At 31.6% G+C, this 17785-nt stretch overlaps 1 protein-coding gene across 1 annotated transcript; it reads right to left on the bottom strand.

The window, feature by feature from the left end:
• Positions 1–283: 283 nt before the first annotated feature.
• LOC149564367 (transcription factor WER-like) lies at positions 284–10818 on the bottom strand. The gene is made up of 4 exons (XM_089824139.1): positions 10810–10818; positions 1801–1936; positions 1201–1330; positions 284–695 (listed from the first exon to the last, which is right to left on the bottom strand). The coding sequence occupies exons 1-4, from the start codon at positions 10816–10818 to the stop codon at positions 284–286; spliced, it is 687 nt and encodes a 228-aa protein (XP_089680265.1).
• Between the last annotated feature and the right edge of the window lie 6967 nt (positions 10819–17785).

The following is a 17785-nucleotide window of genomic DNA, read 5'->3' as shown; positions in this document are numbered from 1 at the left end:
TTTTTTTAAAAAGTTGTCTCAAATGAGACAAACACCTTTATTGAATCTATAACTATAACATGCCCCATCCAGCTTTGAGATGATAAATTCAACATCTATTATTTTATCCAAGCAAATGACATGAATATATCCTCTCTCGATCTCTCATGGTGATCTACTAATGCATCCATTAGAATCTAATATATTGTTGCAGACCATGTGCTTCTTACAAGTTCAAGCAAAACCTAATACTATGGTACACTGTACTTTATTAACACATAATCAGCACAAAGTTCTCATGTAGCTAATTGTCCTCAAGCAATAAGCAGCCCAACTCATTAGAAAATGTAGGAGAACAATTGGGATCAGGTAAGTCGATAATGTGACTATCTAAATTCGAGTTGCAGAACCAATCAAGCTCTGAAAAACTCAGATCGAGTTCAGGGAATGGAGAAATAGCAGCAGGAGAAGTTGAAAATGAATATTCTTTGGGCAAATTGTATGGAATTTGATACTGGTTAGAGTTTTCGGCCATGGACTGTTGTGTTCCTGAAGGGACTTCATAATAATGTTTGGCTTGTTTCTTGCACTTCCGATATTCACAGCTTTTCTGATCCATCTGTTTGGATGAATTTTTTGTGCTCAAATGAGTGTTCCAGTAATTCTTTATCTGATTATCTGTTCGACCAGGTAATCTCCCTGCTATCAACGACCACCTGCTCAAACACCCAACAAATGAACAGTTTTAAAATCTAAATGGAGAATAAGTTGCTAAAATAGTAATTAAACAAGGTTTGGAAATATATTTCAAAACTTACATCTTTTAGATCACTGAGCGCAATATGAGTTCTAAATAACAGTATATCTGAACGTAAAGAAACACACTTCTATGTTGTGGCAATAAAGTAAAATAATTGTAAATTACAAACAATAGTTTGCCTAAACATGAGGGATATGAGTATTTATTGCAAATGTTTCTGGATTACGTTATTTAGATAACTTTATATTATCATTCGAATGATAGATCGAAAACGTTGATAGAAAAATCTCACTGTAGAGCAATCCCATATATGAAACTGAGCAGAGGATGAAACATAACTTTTTTTTGTTAGCCTCCAATAATATGAGCACAAATGCACAATAGGAGTCATAGTCTTCTTCTCCTACTTTTGAGAAATGAGATTTTGGAAAAAGCATTATAAGGTTCAGTTGAATTATGACCTGTTTCCAAGGAGGCGGTGTAGTCTGATTATGAGCTCTTCTTCATCCGGAGAAATGTTGCTATGGTTTATGTTTGGTTTCAGGTGATTCATCCACCTGAACCTGCAGCTTTTTCCACTCCTCCTCAAACCTGCATAAAGGATAAGTGCATCTTTAAGCTCTCAATACTAATTCATACATAAAACTTGAATCACACTAATTAGTCTCGGAGCCTCAAGGATTTCAAGGATGCAATATATTTTCTTTCAAGTAGTTGGTGGCACCCGCTGGTAATCACAATAGACATAACTATACACATGTTTGATGATCAATTATTACCATAGATACAATCTTCTTGTAATCATATTGACCACAATTGCACATATGCTTGATGGTCAACAATACCCAGAGACAAAATAATGAGCATAAGTCAAAATATGTTTGATGAGCAGAGATCTTCATTGGCAAACTCTAGATGTAATGACATTGTGAAAATTAAACTTTGAAAAAAAAAAGTCAACTTTAACTCTATCAAACTTTGGTATGTAATGTTTAAACTATTATGACAAACACTACATACAATGATAATATCATATTATCTCATTTTATCATATTCTTCACCTGCTTTAATGGGTACAGTTGTCCAGCCACCTGCATCCATTCCATGGCTTCCCATGTATTTTAGCAGCAAATCATCTTCATGGGAAGTCCAAGCTCCTCTCTTCACCTCACCACCACTAGAAGAACCAACCATCTTCTTTCAACACACAATGACAATTCCAATCTACAAAAATTCACAATGAAATCACTTCAAAGTGTACAAAAGAGCTTAGTTTAGAGCAACATAATCCATCATCCAAGCTTTTCTTTGAGGTTTTACAGATTTGCTTGAGGAAAAGCTTTACCCAGTTCCCCCTTTAAATCATGGTGCACAGGCCAATCTACTGCTAAAAACATAGCTGTGAATAGCTTGTCTGTTTCTGCATTCCTCTAGCATACAAGGCACATGGATGCCATTCAAATTTGCTTTCAATAAATAAACTATGAACACACATAAGACAAGGCTTTGTAATTTCGATGAGGCTTGGGCTTACTTCCCAAGACACATTTTATTCGATACGTTTAGACATTAATGAGATTTAATATTATCATATTCTCTCGGAGGTGTTGTTTATGAATTAAAGAATTTAGTCAATAGCAGCATCTGCCAAGGGCACTGAATTGCTCATGTTGACTATAAATCCAATCTGAAGTAAATCAAGAACACATTTTTCTAGTACCCAGTTGGCTTGGAAATTTAGCCATCGTGGCGCTTCTGCAGCCTGTCATTTGGATCTCGTTAGATGGGAGATTTGCTTCAGATGAAATCCTGGAAATGTGTATTACAAAGTGAGAAACCATGCAATCAATGTTTGGAATGATTCAATGATTAATCTTGTACACAGTGTTCACGTCACGAGATGGCATAACGATGATTAATGCAAATCTCCAAGTTTATATATATATATTGAAACAGATTGTAGTAAAATAGAGCCAGTCAAATATTTTAACAGGTTTTTGTTTGTGTGTATGTGTATATATGTATATATATTTGTTTATTTATTAAGACAGTCAAATATTTTAACAAGGTTTTTAATTAATGGTTTTCATAGTGGGGTTAAGCGTACAATCTAGGTCACAACTCTTATGTTGTTAAAAAATTTGTAGTCAACAAGATTTGAATTCTAGTGGGCTCATTCATGACCCTTCAACTTTGTTGATAGACCAAGGACTTATTGACATTTGTAAAATAGTACTTGATTATTAGGTAAACCAACAATAAAATTGCTTTAGAATTTTAATAATATAGAGCAACAAAATACTATTAAAAAAATAAAGTTATTTAACATATTAATTGATTTTTCTTCTAAAAAAATTCATAAAGTTTTATTAATTTGGGTAGTTTTTTTTTTTCTTATTGTTATTTTCTTTATATTATTATGAATGATTGAGTTGAAGCTTATTTTAGCATTTTTTTTAAAAAGAAAGTAAGGTACGAAGAAAAGTATTCTACAACTTTCAAAGAAGAGAGTTATACAAGTTCCAATCTAAACATGCTCACACACATATGTGTACGTGTTTACACACACACACACACAGATGTACAAACATATAATGCATATATCTGTAGATAGATGTGTGTTCATGTGCACGTGGGCATAGACATCCACATATATATATACAAGGGAAATATACTTTGTCAAAAAAATCATGAATAAGATACTCTTGCAAAAATGCTTGATGATTGACAAGTACCCAAAGTCAAAATAGAGCTAGATATATTTATTTATTGAGATAGATTGTAGTAAAATAGAGCCAGTCAAATATTTTAACAAGGTTTTTATTTAATGGTTTTGACAAGTAAGAGAGAGAGATGCCTCAATTTTCGTGTCAACTTGCCTAAATTTTTGTACCAAAATACCTCAATTTTTGTGCCAAACTGCATTGGATTATGTGTCAAAGTGCCTCAGAAGTTGTGCAAACATGCCTCAATTTTTATGCCAACATGCACAATCTGCCTCAATTTCTATGGCAAAAATCTTGATTTTTGAGCCAAAAAATCTCAATTTCCTTGACAAAAAAATATCAATTTCTACATCAAAAAATCTCAATTTATGTGCTGACACTCTTCTTTTCCTTCCTATTTTGGTTGTAGTCTTCCATATTCGATTGATCAACTCTTCAAGCTTTGGTGTTTTATGTCATCTATATCATTGAGTTCAGTTGTTTTCTTTGTGTGCCTCCTAATTCGAGTAACATCTTATGAGAGCACTCATGCAGATTATAGTCTTCTCTACCTGATCAAGTTCTATTTTAGTGGAGATTCTTCATATCAACAGTTACTTTTGATAGAGCTTTGCAGCTTCTAGATTCTTTAGTGGTGTTGTTTATGATCATCTTTTGTTCCTATCTTCTAGGACATTCCCTAGTTTGGAGGCTTCTTCAATCTTTCTCTAGTTTTTTAAAACATTTTTTCCATTTCTTTTTGGAGTAGGGATTTTCTCATATTGTTTTATCTATTTCTCCTTTTTTCAGAGATTTGGTTGTGTTTGAGTACCTTGTTAGACTTTTTTGTCAGGACCCAAATTTACTTTTAGTAGTAGTTTCTAAGTTTTTAGCTCCCCCCAAGTTTATCTTAAGGGGTGGTGTTAAAGTAATAAAGTATTTTCTAATTAATTATGTTAGAAACATTAATCTTCCCTTGGATGTATTTAATTGGGATATTCCAAGGATCCCTAAATGTAGTTTGTCCTATTGTACACATGTGGAGGACATGTCATTATTTGTCCTTTATTCCACATGTGAGGACAACTCATTTTTATAATTCTTTTATTAAAGAATTTAGTTTATCCTCCTTAAGAGGATTGTGACACTTTGCACACACCTATTATGAATGTGGCATTCATAGAAATGGAAGTTACACATGCGAACACATGCAACTCCTTTCTCATCTCTTTAAAAGAGATGCTCCTCTTTCTTTCTTCTTTACACACACATCATTTTGATGTTATTGTATTGAGCTATTTTGCTCCAACACACTCTCTCTCTCTCTTCTCTAGGCATTTGCCTTCATTCATAATACTCACAAGGGGTTTTCTTTGCTTTCCCCTTATAAATCCTTGTCTCCATTGTTGAACCATCTTGGTGCATGCTCTTGGATTTTGTTTATCTCATGGTAATATTGTTTCACACTTAGCTTACTTGGATTGTTTCTCGTTCCTTGCTCTATCTTATCATTTCTTACAAATTAAATCATATATTGATTTAATTATTAAGTCACTTTTTATCTCTAGTTTACTTAAGCTAAACTTTGGGCATATAATAGTTAATTCTTTTATTAATTATTATCGTGTAACCTAAGTTTTACCTTTTAGGGTTTTTACCTCTTTTATAAGGACGATCTCTCTCTTTGTAATTAAACATTCATTCACTTTAGATTATAGCAATTTCTCTTTTTTCTCATCAAGAATGTCTCATCTATGGATTTGGAAATTCCAACCTCTATAATTTTGCTTCTCTCTTGTTGTGACAGGTGTTTGCATGCAGATGATTCTTGAAAGTTGTGGGGTTGATCTTTCATCAATTTTAACAATAACTTTATCAACCATATGATCTAAAAGTTTGCATCTTTTCACACTAACACCATAGCTAATTGAGGTTATATTTTATAACTTTGACTAATTCTACCTAGGCACATGTGCATATGCTTCACAACCAAAGACTCAAAATGGTATAGTTAAAGTTATTTTTTCTTTACCATAACTCAATATATATATTTTCAACATGAGCTAATATAGAGATCTTTTAACCAAGTAACAATTTGTGGTGCTTGCTTCTTCTCAAACTTTAGCTAAGCACCAACATCCTACTCATTATTTATGTAACTCTATATGTATTCAAAATTAAAGAAACATCAACAAGATAAAATTAAAATCAAAATATATTAAACTCAACAATCCAAAATTAATAAGAACTATAATTTAAAAGTAAAGACAAATTTATTTTCCATGTACACAATATTCGCAAAAGTTAAATTTTAAAATACTTGATTGTATACCATTTCAATGTTTTTATTTTTTATTTTTCAATGTCCTTATTCCTTGTCACCTATGTGATGTATGCTTTGGTGTTAATTTTTTTATTTTTGTTCATTAAGTTTGAAAAGCATGAGCACTCTTAGGTTCTTATAAATGTTAAAGTAATTAGATATTTTCTAATTAACTCCAGTCTACTTAAGATAAGCTTTAGGCATCTAGTAATTAATTCTTTTATTAATTATTATTATGTAACCTAGGTTTGACCTTTTTTGGGGTTTCGATCTCCTTTATAAGGACAATCTCTCATTGTAAACACTCATTGAGACAGTTAATTTTTGAATACAACAATCTCTTTTTTTTGCTCATCAAGAATGTCTCATCTATGGATCTGACAATTTCAACCTCCATAGCTTTTATTTTCTCTTTCTGTGACAAGTGATTATTGGGAGTTGTGGAATTGATCTTTCATCAACTTCATGTAATGCCCTACCAAGGGATCCAAAAGAATTAACCTAAAGTTTTACTAAGTTTGCCAAATATTTTATTTTATTTTTAAAGAAAGAATAACATGCACATAAAACATAAAGTAGTGGAAGCAATAACATATAATCATACAAAAGAAAACATAACAGAATTACATTCCTTAAGGATCCCAAGATGTTGAGTCATATTTAAATTTAATTAATACTAAGTCTAACAATTACCACATCCACATGAAAGAATAATTAAAAGTCCAAAGTCTATTTAAATAATATACATTTGTTCTGAATGCCACTTGGCAATAAAATTCAAAATTCTCAATCATCCACTGTATATGTCATAGGGTATGAAAGGCTAAAAGAATATACATTTATAAAAGTAGGTTACATCATCCCTTTCGGATCCATGGAACAAAGTACAATACAATAAGTGAAACTATCCATCATAAAGACATAACCATCATTATAATGCACAAAGATAGAATGAAAGGAAATGCAGATAAGGAACTCCAACCACAACATCAACAGATGGATCTTAATGGTAAGAGTAAAAAGAACTACCACCCAACCATGTGGTAACCCAAAAAGGTCCACTCCCACTATGTTAAGGAGATGGTCTCAAGTCTCAAACAGGATATGATTCCCAAAATCAAAAGTAATCTCTAAGTCTAGGAAACCCTAAAAGTAATCTAACTCAAAGGTTCCAAGATAAATCGACATCTAGACCCAAAGGCACACAAAGACACATAGAAAATCTATACTACTAGTGGGCAAGTGTCATCACACAAACCAACTCTAGGGTTACCCGACTAGTCTTTTAATCCTCCAGCTCCCTAGTGACTATATACGACACTAGTATCCTTTCATACTGACAAAGCATACTAACGAGTCAACTCTAAGGTTACCCAACTAATCTTTTAATCTTCTAACCCCTTAGTGACTTTCTATGGTACCAATGTCTTATTAATTCATTTTAAACTCATTTAATGAAATGTTATCACTTATTAAACTACTTACAATGGGTTACCCTAGCAACCACTTTGGGCCCCAGCCTCCATTGCAAGCCACTTCCCAACTTAACATACAGATTACCTACCCTAGGCTCATAAAAGTATAAATCAAAGAATCATAGTATATCACCTCAATCCTATACAAGTGACTAGAAAGCATCAAATGATAATTTACAATAACACATCAGTTCTCTATGAGCAACTGGAAAGCATCCCAAAAATATTGACCGAAGACTCAAAATGGTTAAGTCAAACATGTCATAATATGACATCAACAAGAACAAATAATACAAACACCTCAGTCCTATAAAAGCAACTGGAACTTGTAATCCAAATACAAATGATCAAAGACTCAAAGGTTATATCAGATAGGTCACACCATTCACCTCAGTTTCACACAAGAAATTGGGAAAGCAATAAAAATAAATGCATCAAAACATCTCATAGAGCATACCAGAAACATTACCGTGGTTGAGCATACAAAATCGAGATCAAAATATCATCATGACATCACAAAATAGAACTCACAAGCCTCTGGTAAACATCTTGACTGGCCAAAGCTAAGTCAAACCCGAAAAAACTTAACACCAATAAATCACACGTCACATAAAGCACATACAAAAGTGAATTTCATAATTCATTAAGTTTTGGAAACCCTAAAGTTCAATATTTGCTAAAAATTTTAGTTTAAATCACAGACAATTCTATAATGAAAATCAATTTTCTCAAACAAGAGTTTCAACCCAGAGAACTTTTTGAAAATAGAAACACAATAGACATGAAGAAGATAGGAATTCAAAGAACGAGCAACTACTAAACAAACCCACAAGATCCTACCTAGATTTGATGCTAAAACAATGAATGCACAAACACGCAAGAATCTTCCTTTTCCTTCAAAAACCCTCTTTTCTAAAACTGGCTCCTCCAAACCTGTGTATCTAGAAATGAGCTCTAATTTCCTTAATAAAGAGTTTTTTCCCCAAATCAAGGCTTTAATCATGCAATCATGTGAAAACTCTTTAAACCCTTTGTCTTTAATTACTATATTCTAATTTTCATACACACACTTTATGCAATTTAATTAAAATAAACTTTATTAAATTAAAGCTTTCTCTCCCTTATTAAATCATGCGACGTGTTTAATATAATATTTATTAATTTAACTAATAATATTATTTAGAGTTTATTAAAAATAAAACTCCTAAATAAATTATTATTAAATTAAATTAATATAAATAGACCTAAATTATAACTTTAATCAAATCTTTCAAATTTAAATCTTTCATGCACATTATAATTATTTAAATTAATAAGAATAATTAAAGCTCATTATTTAAATGCAACTCTAATTGAATAATTATTAATTAAATAATTATAATATAATAATATTAAATCTGTAATCTTTTAATTTTTTAATTCTATTTTTATCTAACTTCTTAAATTATACTTTTAAAATAAATATTTTAAACTGAAGTACATATTTAATTAATTTCTAATTAATTAAATAATGTAATATTCTAATATTTCTTTAACCAATTTTCTAAATTAAGACCTCTAATTTAGACTTTTTATTTAAAGCATAAATTTAATTAGTTTTTAATTAATCAAATATTCACATAGTTTAATATTTTATTTTTAATCAAATAATACTTATTACTCAACTAATAATATTACATAGAGTTTATTATTAAAATAAAACTCTTAAATAATTAAGTCGAGAGGCTTTCTACAGTGGGAGCAAATTTCAATGTAAACAATGAGCAATTTTAAAAAAATTTGACAGGAAGTTGCGAGTATGACGATAGCATATTAATAATGGTAAGAAATCACTAGAAATCAATGACATAACGAATATTTAAGGCACGAAATTAATGTAAACATTTAAGAAACTACCGAAAGTGGAAGACCAAAAATAAGAAAGAACTTAAATGGCAATGTTACACATTCAAACCATTACATTGGTATTTTAAATCTTAATGAAGCGTTATATTTCAGCATGATCAGAGTTGAGACTTTTTCATATCAACGACCTTTGGTTATATAAGTTTTTTTTAATCACGGGTGTATTCAATATGTGGCAGTTTGCACGTTTTAAAAAATGCTCAAGAAAAGCTTTCTTATGAAAATGGAAGCAAAGTTTTGAATTGGTTGATTGCATTATGGATGGAAGCGAACAGTTTTTAATGATCGATTACAAGAGTGGGAAGAAAAATCTTATATATATTACTCAATATGCACTGCAATTTATCTTACTTGAAGCGGTAACAAATGATCTCGTATTTTTCTGCAAGTAATCATATGCCTTCTGATCTCACACATCCCTTCTATTATAGTTTTTTTAATACAAATTTTAAGCTATCTTGATTTATACATTGTTCTATGATATTATTTGTAGAGAGCTAGTTGTGATCATCGTACACAACAAGACAAACTTTTGTGAAGGTTAGTTATAGATTTTTTAGAATGCATGATTTTTTATAAAATAGTTCTTATTTTAATTGTGCAGCAGGATTAAACAATATATGGAAGAAAAGGAATAGGAATAGGCCTTCACACATTCTTGAATCTCAAATAAAAAACAAACACGAAGATTTAAAAAATGAATTGACAGTGTCATGGATCATGTGGCTATAACATTAGACTCTCCACGGATGATTAGATTGTTTGCATGAGATTATTGGCCCAAGATTGCGTGATTTATCGCAACTTTCTTTCCTTTGAGAGTCGCTTAACAAACCTGTTCATAAGTCAACTAACCATCATTAATATTCAAATTAATCATCGAATAATACATAATGGAATTAACATACAACTCCGTCTATATATCCACTCTAGAAAAATACTTTTTCAGAAGCTCTTTGCCGATGTCTTCAAGATCTTCAAGGTTTTTCTTAGTGGAGATATCAATAGAGGTTGCATCTCCCATTAATTCATTTGCCTATGATAAAATAATGTTAGTGGAAATCTCACTATAAAATAAATGGGTATAGAGCTTCTACAGATGAAGTAAATAATTGTATACCTGAATTTTGAGATAGTTTTCTTTGAAACGAAAGGCTTGGAAGATCAAGGCAGAATGAATGTGCACTCAACACCTAATGTCAAAAGATATCTAGAAAAATCTTTTATAATCCATTTTCATAGATGAGTAGGTTTTAGAAACTTTCCACAAATTGCTTTCAAAAATAAGAAACTTCCAAAACATTTCACAAATTGCTTTCAAAAATAACAAACTTCTACAAATTGCTTTCGAATTTAGAAACTTCTAGCTTTTGGAAATTAGAAACTCCCAAAGAAATTTAGAAACTTCCAGCTTTTGGAAATTAGAAACTCCCAAAGAAATGTCATAAAGAATTATTTTATTTATTTTTATTGTTATCACTATAGTGTTCATAATTTTGTATTTTAGCCTACCAAAAAATATTTTTCTCTCTCAATTAAATATTAGAATCTTAAAAGATATAGTTTCTAATTTGTTTCATGATATATTTTTAAAAAAATTAGTTAATTTATTATTAAAAGTTGTAAATGTCAATGTTAAAATTAACTTTTTAAAATTTTAACTAAGTTCATTTTCAATTGTTAAATAAAAATTATAATAGAATATAATTTCTTTTTTATCAAATTATAATTACACCACAAATAAATATCTCTAGTAAAGAAGAAAATCATATATTAAATAATTAAATAATACTTAAAATCAAGTACGTTTGAAATCAATTCTATTTAAGGAAAAAATCATATATTAAATAATTAAATAATATTTAAAATCATTAATAATAAATTTCAATTCATTCTTTATAATAAATAAATAAATAAAATTTATTTCAAAGATTTGTTTAAGTTGTTGATATAGTTGAACATTTCTTAATGAAATCACCACTACCAAGACTATAACCCAAAAAAAATTGGAAATTTTGTCAATTAAATATTTTTAATAAATTCTTGCTCTTTTGAAATAGTGAACCAATCTAATATTTTGGAATTATAATGTTTAAGAAAAGTTTGTTTCTATATACTTCGTCTTTAAAGGGTATGGATTCTTAGATAAATTAAATGAATGTTTCTATATAAATAGGAGTTTAGTATTTTATATATTTATGTATCCATTTCTCCTATGGAGAAAATATCTTTCTTATATTACTTTTACAATTCCTAGACATTTGGTAATAAAATAAATATCACCATATTTCTTATCTATGATGTTTGTTCTAAACACAAATTGCAAAATATTTCTCATTAATTGAAGATTCTATTCACTTTATAGCTATGAGTCTATCAACACCAAATTTCCAATCTGATGAGGAAAGGAGACAATATCAAATAGAGCAACAAAGAGCATATCAGAGAGAATATCGAAGGGAATATCGAAGACGTCGAAGAGAACAAATGACAGAAGATCAAACACAAGATGAAAGAAGGAGGAGTAATGAACTCAAAAGAAAAAATTATGCTAGGCGAAGGGCACAATTATCAGTGCAAGAATTGGAATCTAAAAATAGAGATCAACAAAATAGTAATAGAAGTTGTCGTCAAAGAACATTTTATGGAGTATCACATTCTGAGATACAAGGAAGACATTAAGTGGATTTAGAGTTCAATGAGAGGTATAATCAACGCTTGACTACAAATATGCAATTGGATCTTCAAAATGAAGTTTCAAGGACAACTGAATGTGTTCCTGAAACACCCCATCATACAACTCAAGTTGGATAAATATAAGCTTTGGAGGTAAAAGGCTTCACTTTTCCTCATTAACAAGTGCAGCATGTATAAAATATAGACTATTATGTTACTAAAATATAATTTCAAATTAATCATTCTGAGATAAATATTTTCATTCTTATATTTCAGGTCTATCTATTATTTTGGTGGGAGATTTGGGCCAGCTTCTTCCGTTTGGTGACAAACCAGCATATGACAGTAACAGAAGGGAAAAGTTGCTATGGCAAGAATTCAAGATTGTTGTTACTTTGGACAAGATATTCAAACAAGATGGGGAGAATGAGGATCAACAAAGATTTTACCAACTTTTGATGAATGTAAGAGATGCAAACCCACAGATTGATGATTGGAGGTTGCCAATGACAAGAACCCCTATCAACATAGATCTTCCAACAAATTTACAGTTTGAAAATTATGTCCATCTATTCTCAACAAATGAAAATGTTCATAGTCATAATAAAAAAATGTTGCATTCATTGAAGTATCTTGTTGCACGTAGTGTTGTGACAAAAGCACGACATGGTAATGCATTGGAAGATTATTCAAATGATGACCTTGATCTGGAATTGCTACTTTGTAAGGATGCAAGGGTCATGCTAACTTCTAATCTATGGGTACAAGCAGGTCTTGTAAATGGATCTTTGGGGTATGTTTGAAATATAGTCTACAAACAAGGAAGCACTCCACCTGAACCTCCAACATATGTGATGGTTGAGTTTGACAACTATTCTGGACTACCATTTGAAGACCATCATCCAAAAACAATTCCAATCACACCAATACAGAAGGGTACAACACTTCAATTGCCTTTAAGATTGGCATGGGCATTGACTATACATAAATCTCAGGGTTTAACTCTTCCAAAAATGACAATTGATATAGGACCAAGAGAAAGAATAGGATTGACATTTGTGGCAATTTCTCGTGTTAAATCTTTACAGTGTCTAAGAATAATGCCTCCATTCACGTATGATCGCTATGAGAAAATGAAAAAAGGTAGACAAGTTGCCAAGTGCATGGATGAAGAAAATAGACTTAAGTTGTTGGAAGAGAATTGATGTAATATTTTTATTTTTAATACTTTGTCCAATGCAATTACAATTTTGATTTGCCACTTTAATATTTTGTAATTTTTATTATATTTACTATACTATTGTATGATTGTAGTATTTAAATAAAGTTTTCATTTACTTTTATACTACTACAAATCACATTTCAAATGTTTCAAATACATGTTTTCACATCCATAAATATATAAATACACTTTTAATATACCCTTGTAATTTTTTTTTAGTATCCTTACATTAAAGAAATTGATCACTTATTTTCTTATGCCTTTATAAGTTTGTATCACACTATGTCAAATAATTTTTTTCAAGACAAAAAATACTAACATTTAAAAAATGTGTGTCAAAATATGAATTTGATCAAATATATTTTATGTTTATTTCATGTAAAATACCTTAGTTTAAATTTTATGGTTACTATCCTTGATTCAACATTTCTTTCCTTTTTGAAAAAAAAAACCATATTCTTTATCATGTTTTAATGATATAATTTTTTTTCATAATTTCCATGCAGCTTACGAAGATGTCAGACAACTTACGTTTGGAATGGGCTTACTGGTGGTTACGAGACTTTCATCATAGACTTTCACAAAATGTCATTCTTCATATAGAGGAGTTGAGTGTTCGGTATTGGATAAGGGATAGAATGACCAGTCGAATTATAAACAATGGACCAAGGAACAATCAATTAAAATTTTATAACTATGCTCTGTACTTCAACTTCCACTATGCCACAAAAGTGAAGATGAACTTAGATGTCAAATTTCATCACCTACAGATCGAGGTTGTAGACTTTTGCAGATGGCCAGAAGCTTTGTATTGTGAGATCCGTGATCTTTATCTTGCAGGATGTATTTATCAAATTATCATTGCCCCAATAGTAAAATTCAAGAAGCACACTCTCTCTGATGAGCTCAGTATAAAGTTTATCAAATTTCTTAAAGGAGAATCTAAAATTAGCTATCACAAGGGTCCACTCGAAGAATGGTTGATAGCTACTCTTAATTTTGGTTACACAATCACGTTCACAATACATCAAGTCATTCCATCTTTCAGGTTGTTGCATGCAAATTATGGCATACCTACATTATTTCACGTAAAGTCTACTCTATCAATTAGAGTACAAAAAATTCTTCATGGAAATGTAGAGTTATTGCCAGTCCATCCATGGTTGAGAAAGTAAAAATATTCTACATATTATTTCTCAACTTATTGTCAACATTTTGAACAATACTATTTTTTATTATACCCAATTTTATAATAGCTATTAAATATTACATTATTAAGTTTTCTGATGGACTATGTCATCATCTCTTTCAATGATTATTAAGTATTTTTTTATTACACATGTTTGTAGAAAAATTTCTATATTGGTTCAATATGCTTCAACTATTTAATTATTAAGTTTTTTGATGGACTATGTCATCATTTCTTTCAATGATTATTAAGTATTTTTTTATTACACATATTTGTACAAAAATTTCTATATTGCTTCAATGTCCTTCAATTGTTTAGCAATACAATGTATAACATTTCTTCGCTTTTTATAACATTAAATAAATATCTATATGATTTTAAAATATCTTTTTAAATTACTATTATTATTTTTTCTCTATGCAAATTTTTAAAATTAATATATAAAAAATATACTAAAATCATAATAATATTAAATATCTATTAATACAAAAATTTAATAACATATTTAACTATAATGAATTATAATTTAAAAAATAATGTCTTTCATTTTGCATCGTGAGTGTTACTAGCTTATATATATATATATATATATATATATATATATAATAAGCCGAGAGATATCCTTCTCGAGGCACCTATTTTCATAATCTCACTCAGTGCAATAGGCGCCTTGAGAAGGATATCTCTCGGCTTATTATATATATATATATATATATATATATATATATATATATATATATATATATATATATATATATATATATATAAAAGCTAGTTATTATTAAATTAAATAAATATAAATATTCTAAAATTAGAACTTTAATTTAATTTTTTTATTTAATTATTTTTTAATTAATTATATATTGAATTGAGTCACTATCAACAGCAATAATGACAAAAAAATGCCCAAAAACACAGGTTTTATGTTTTTACAAATTGGGCATCCAATTTTAACAAGCGTTGGCTGCCGACTGGGCTAGGGTTTTTCCCCTAGCCTATTTTTGGTGTTTGATCTTTACTATTTTTTCTGTTATGTTGGGATTGCTAGCTATTGGACATAATTTGCGTCAGTGTTTTTGGAAATCTTCTGCAGTCAATTTTGGATTGGGGTTTTATTGTTTGCATGGTAGGGCCTGGGATTTCTTCTCCATTGGTGAGAACAGATGGTTCTTCTCCAACTATGCATGCAATGCGATCTGAATCATTTTATTCAGGGGAGAGCTCCAAGCTGAAAAAAGTTAATGGTTGTTTTTCACGTAGCCATGATCGCCCTGTTCTGGTTATTCCTCCAACGGCTGTAATGGAGGACATTGATTATTGGACCAAGCATGCTTTGATATGCAAATTTCTTGGAATCTAGATTTCCCTATCCACTCTTGAGGCATGGATCCGCCGCTCATGGCAAGTGGAAGGCGATATGGAGATTATGTTGGCAGGGAATAGTTATTTTTTTGTTGTATTCTCTTGCATGTCTGATCGTGATCGTGTTTTTGAAGGAGGCCCTTATTTCTACAACCATGTGGGGTTATTTGTCAAACCTTGGCATTCAGGTTTTAATTCTATTGAGGATCTCCCTTCAACAGTGCCAGTTTGGGTTCGCTTGCCTTGTCTTCCCTTGGAATTTTGGTGTGAAGACATCCTTCGACAAATTGTTGCTTTGTTGGGGAAGCCGACTGCGATCGCACATCAATCCCTCGATAAAAAGGTTATTTCTTATGCTAGAATTTGTGTTGAAATTAATTTGAGTAACTCATTACCAGATTCTTTGGAAATTTGTCTGGGGGATTCTTCTTGGGTGCAGCAGTTAGATTATGAATCCCTCCCTTTTCGTTGCCAGATTTTTCATGAGTATGGTCATTTCAATCGTCAGTGCCCCCGTAACTCAAGTTTCAAAGGAGTGGATGGTTCTACAGCTGGCAATGTTGGTGGTTTGGCAGATACTACAGGGAAAGGACAATCTCAAATGGCTAATACTACCAAGGGGGTGAATCCGCAAGATGCTACAGGTAAGGGTAAGGCTCAAATGCAGGATAAGGATGGATTTACCTCTATTCACCCTCGAGCTAAGGGACGTGGTCAAAAGAGGCCTTTAAAAGAAAGATTATCTGATTCAGGTTTTAACCGCTTTGAGGTGCTAGATAGTATGGTTCTAGAGGAGGGTATTCCTCCTCCTATCTCTTCTAATCCAGTTTGCCCAGATGAGAGATCTATTCCTAATGATGCTTGTGGGGCATCCCAAGTTGTAGTATATCAGAACTGTGAGGTCCCTGTAGCTCCTGTGATAGAGGCTCTGGTGACTCCTGCAGTGTTGGAGGATAATGATGTTGTTTTGGCTGACTTGGTTAAGGATGTGCTACCATCAGGTAAGGGCAAGGGATCTCCTCTCCCCTTGGGGTTGTTGCCTCGACCCTTTAAGTGGGCTTCTTCTACTCCCCCTCTAAGGAGTGGGCGCAAAACAAACCAAGAGAAGATTAAACTCATAGGAGATATATTGATTGAGTCTGGTTCAATGAGACCTTTGGATTCTCATTTTCCCAATTCTACCCAATGATGATTATTCTCTCTTGGAATGTAAGGGGGTTGAATAGCATCCCTAGACAAAAGGCTATTCATAACTTGGTGGTTGATCATAGTCCTGATGTTTTTTGTATCCAAGAGACTAAGCTCTCTGTGGAGTCTATGGTCCAACATGCCTCTAGTATTTGGTCTCGTGGCCAATGCCAGTGTGTTGGGGCAATAGGCAGTGGTGGGGGTTTAGCTATATTTTGGGATCCTCAAAAAATTTCTCCTCTTGGCTAGATGTCTTCTCGCTCAGCTCTCTCTATGGTAGCTTCTGCTCTAGACTCAGGAGAGGTAATCATGGTTACTAATGTGTATGCACCTGTTGATCTTGTGGGAAAGGAGGAACTTTGGGAACATATTCAATATGTTAGAAATTGTCATCCTTATCATCCTTGGGTGTTAGCAGGGGACTTCAGTTCAGTTTTAAGTCTGGAGGAGAAGCATGGTGGTTTGGCTAGATTGGGGCCTTCTTCTGCTCTTCTTCAGCAACACATATCTCTTTTGCATCTCTCTGATGTTAAGCCTTCTAATGGTCTCTATACTTGGAATAATCGCAGGACTGGTGTTGCTGCTATATCAGAATGTCTGGATAGATTTCTTGTTTCTTGCTTCTGGGTTAGTGGCACCCTTATTATCTCTTTAGAAATCCTTGATTGGAGGGGTTCAGATCATTGGCCAATCAAATTTTCCACTATAGGGGCTTATGTTCCAAAGAATCCTCCTTTTAAGTTCCAGTTGATGTGGCTTCATGACTCCTCTCTTCATGATTTTGTTTTTTGTTGGTGGAAAGATGGTGCTCCTGCATATGGTACTACAATGTTCTCATTTTCTAAAAGGCTTCAATATGTTAAAAGGTAGCTCAAGATATGGAATAGGGAATGCTTTGGGAACCTTCACTTTATGAAGAGGCTTGCTCAAGAAGATCTTGATGTCATCACAAGGGAGATTAGAGATCGAGGTTTCTCAAAGGATCTTGGCAAGGTTGAATC

The sequence above is a fragment of the Cupressus sempervirens genome, chromosome 4, assembly GCF_028749045.1.
Source record: "Cupressus sempervirens isolate cs-2001-9-10 chromosome 4, ASM2874904v1, whole genome shotgun sequence".
Lineage (NCBI taxonomy): Eukaryota > Viridiplantae > Streptophyta > Pinopsida > Cupressales > Cupressaceae > Cupressus > Cupressus sempervirens.
The sequence above is the reverse complement of the archived record's forward strand: the minus strand, read 5'-3'. Positions and strand labels throughout refer to the sequence as shown.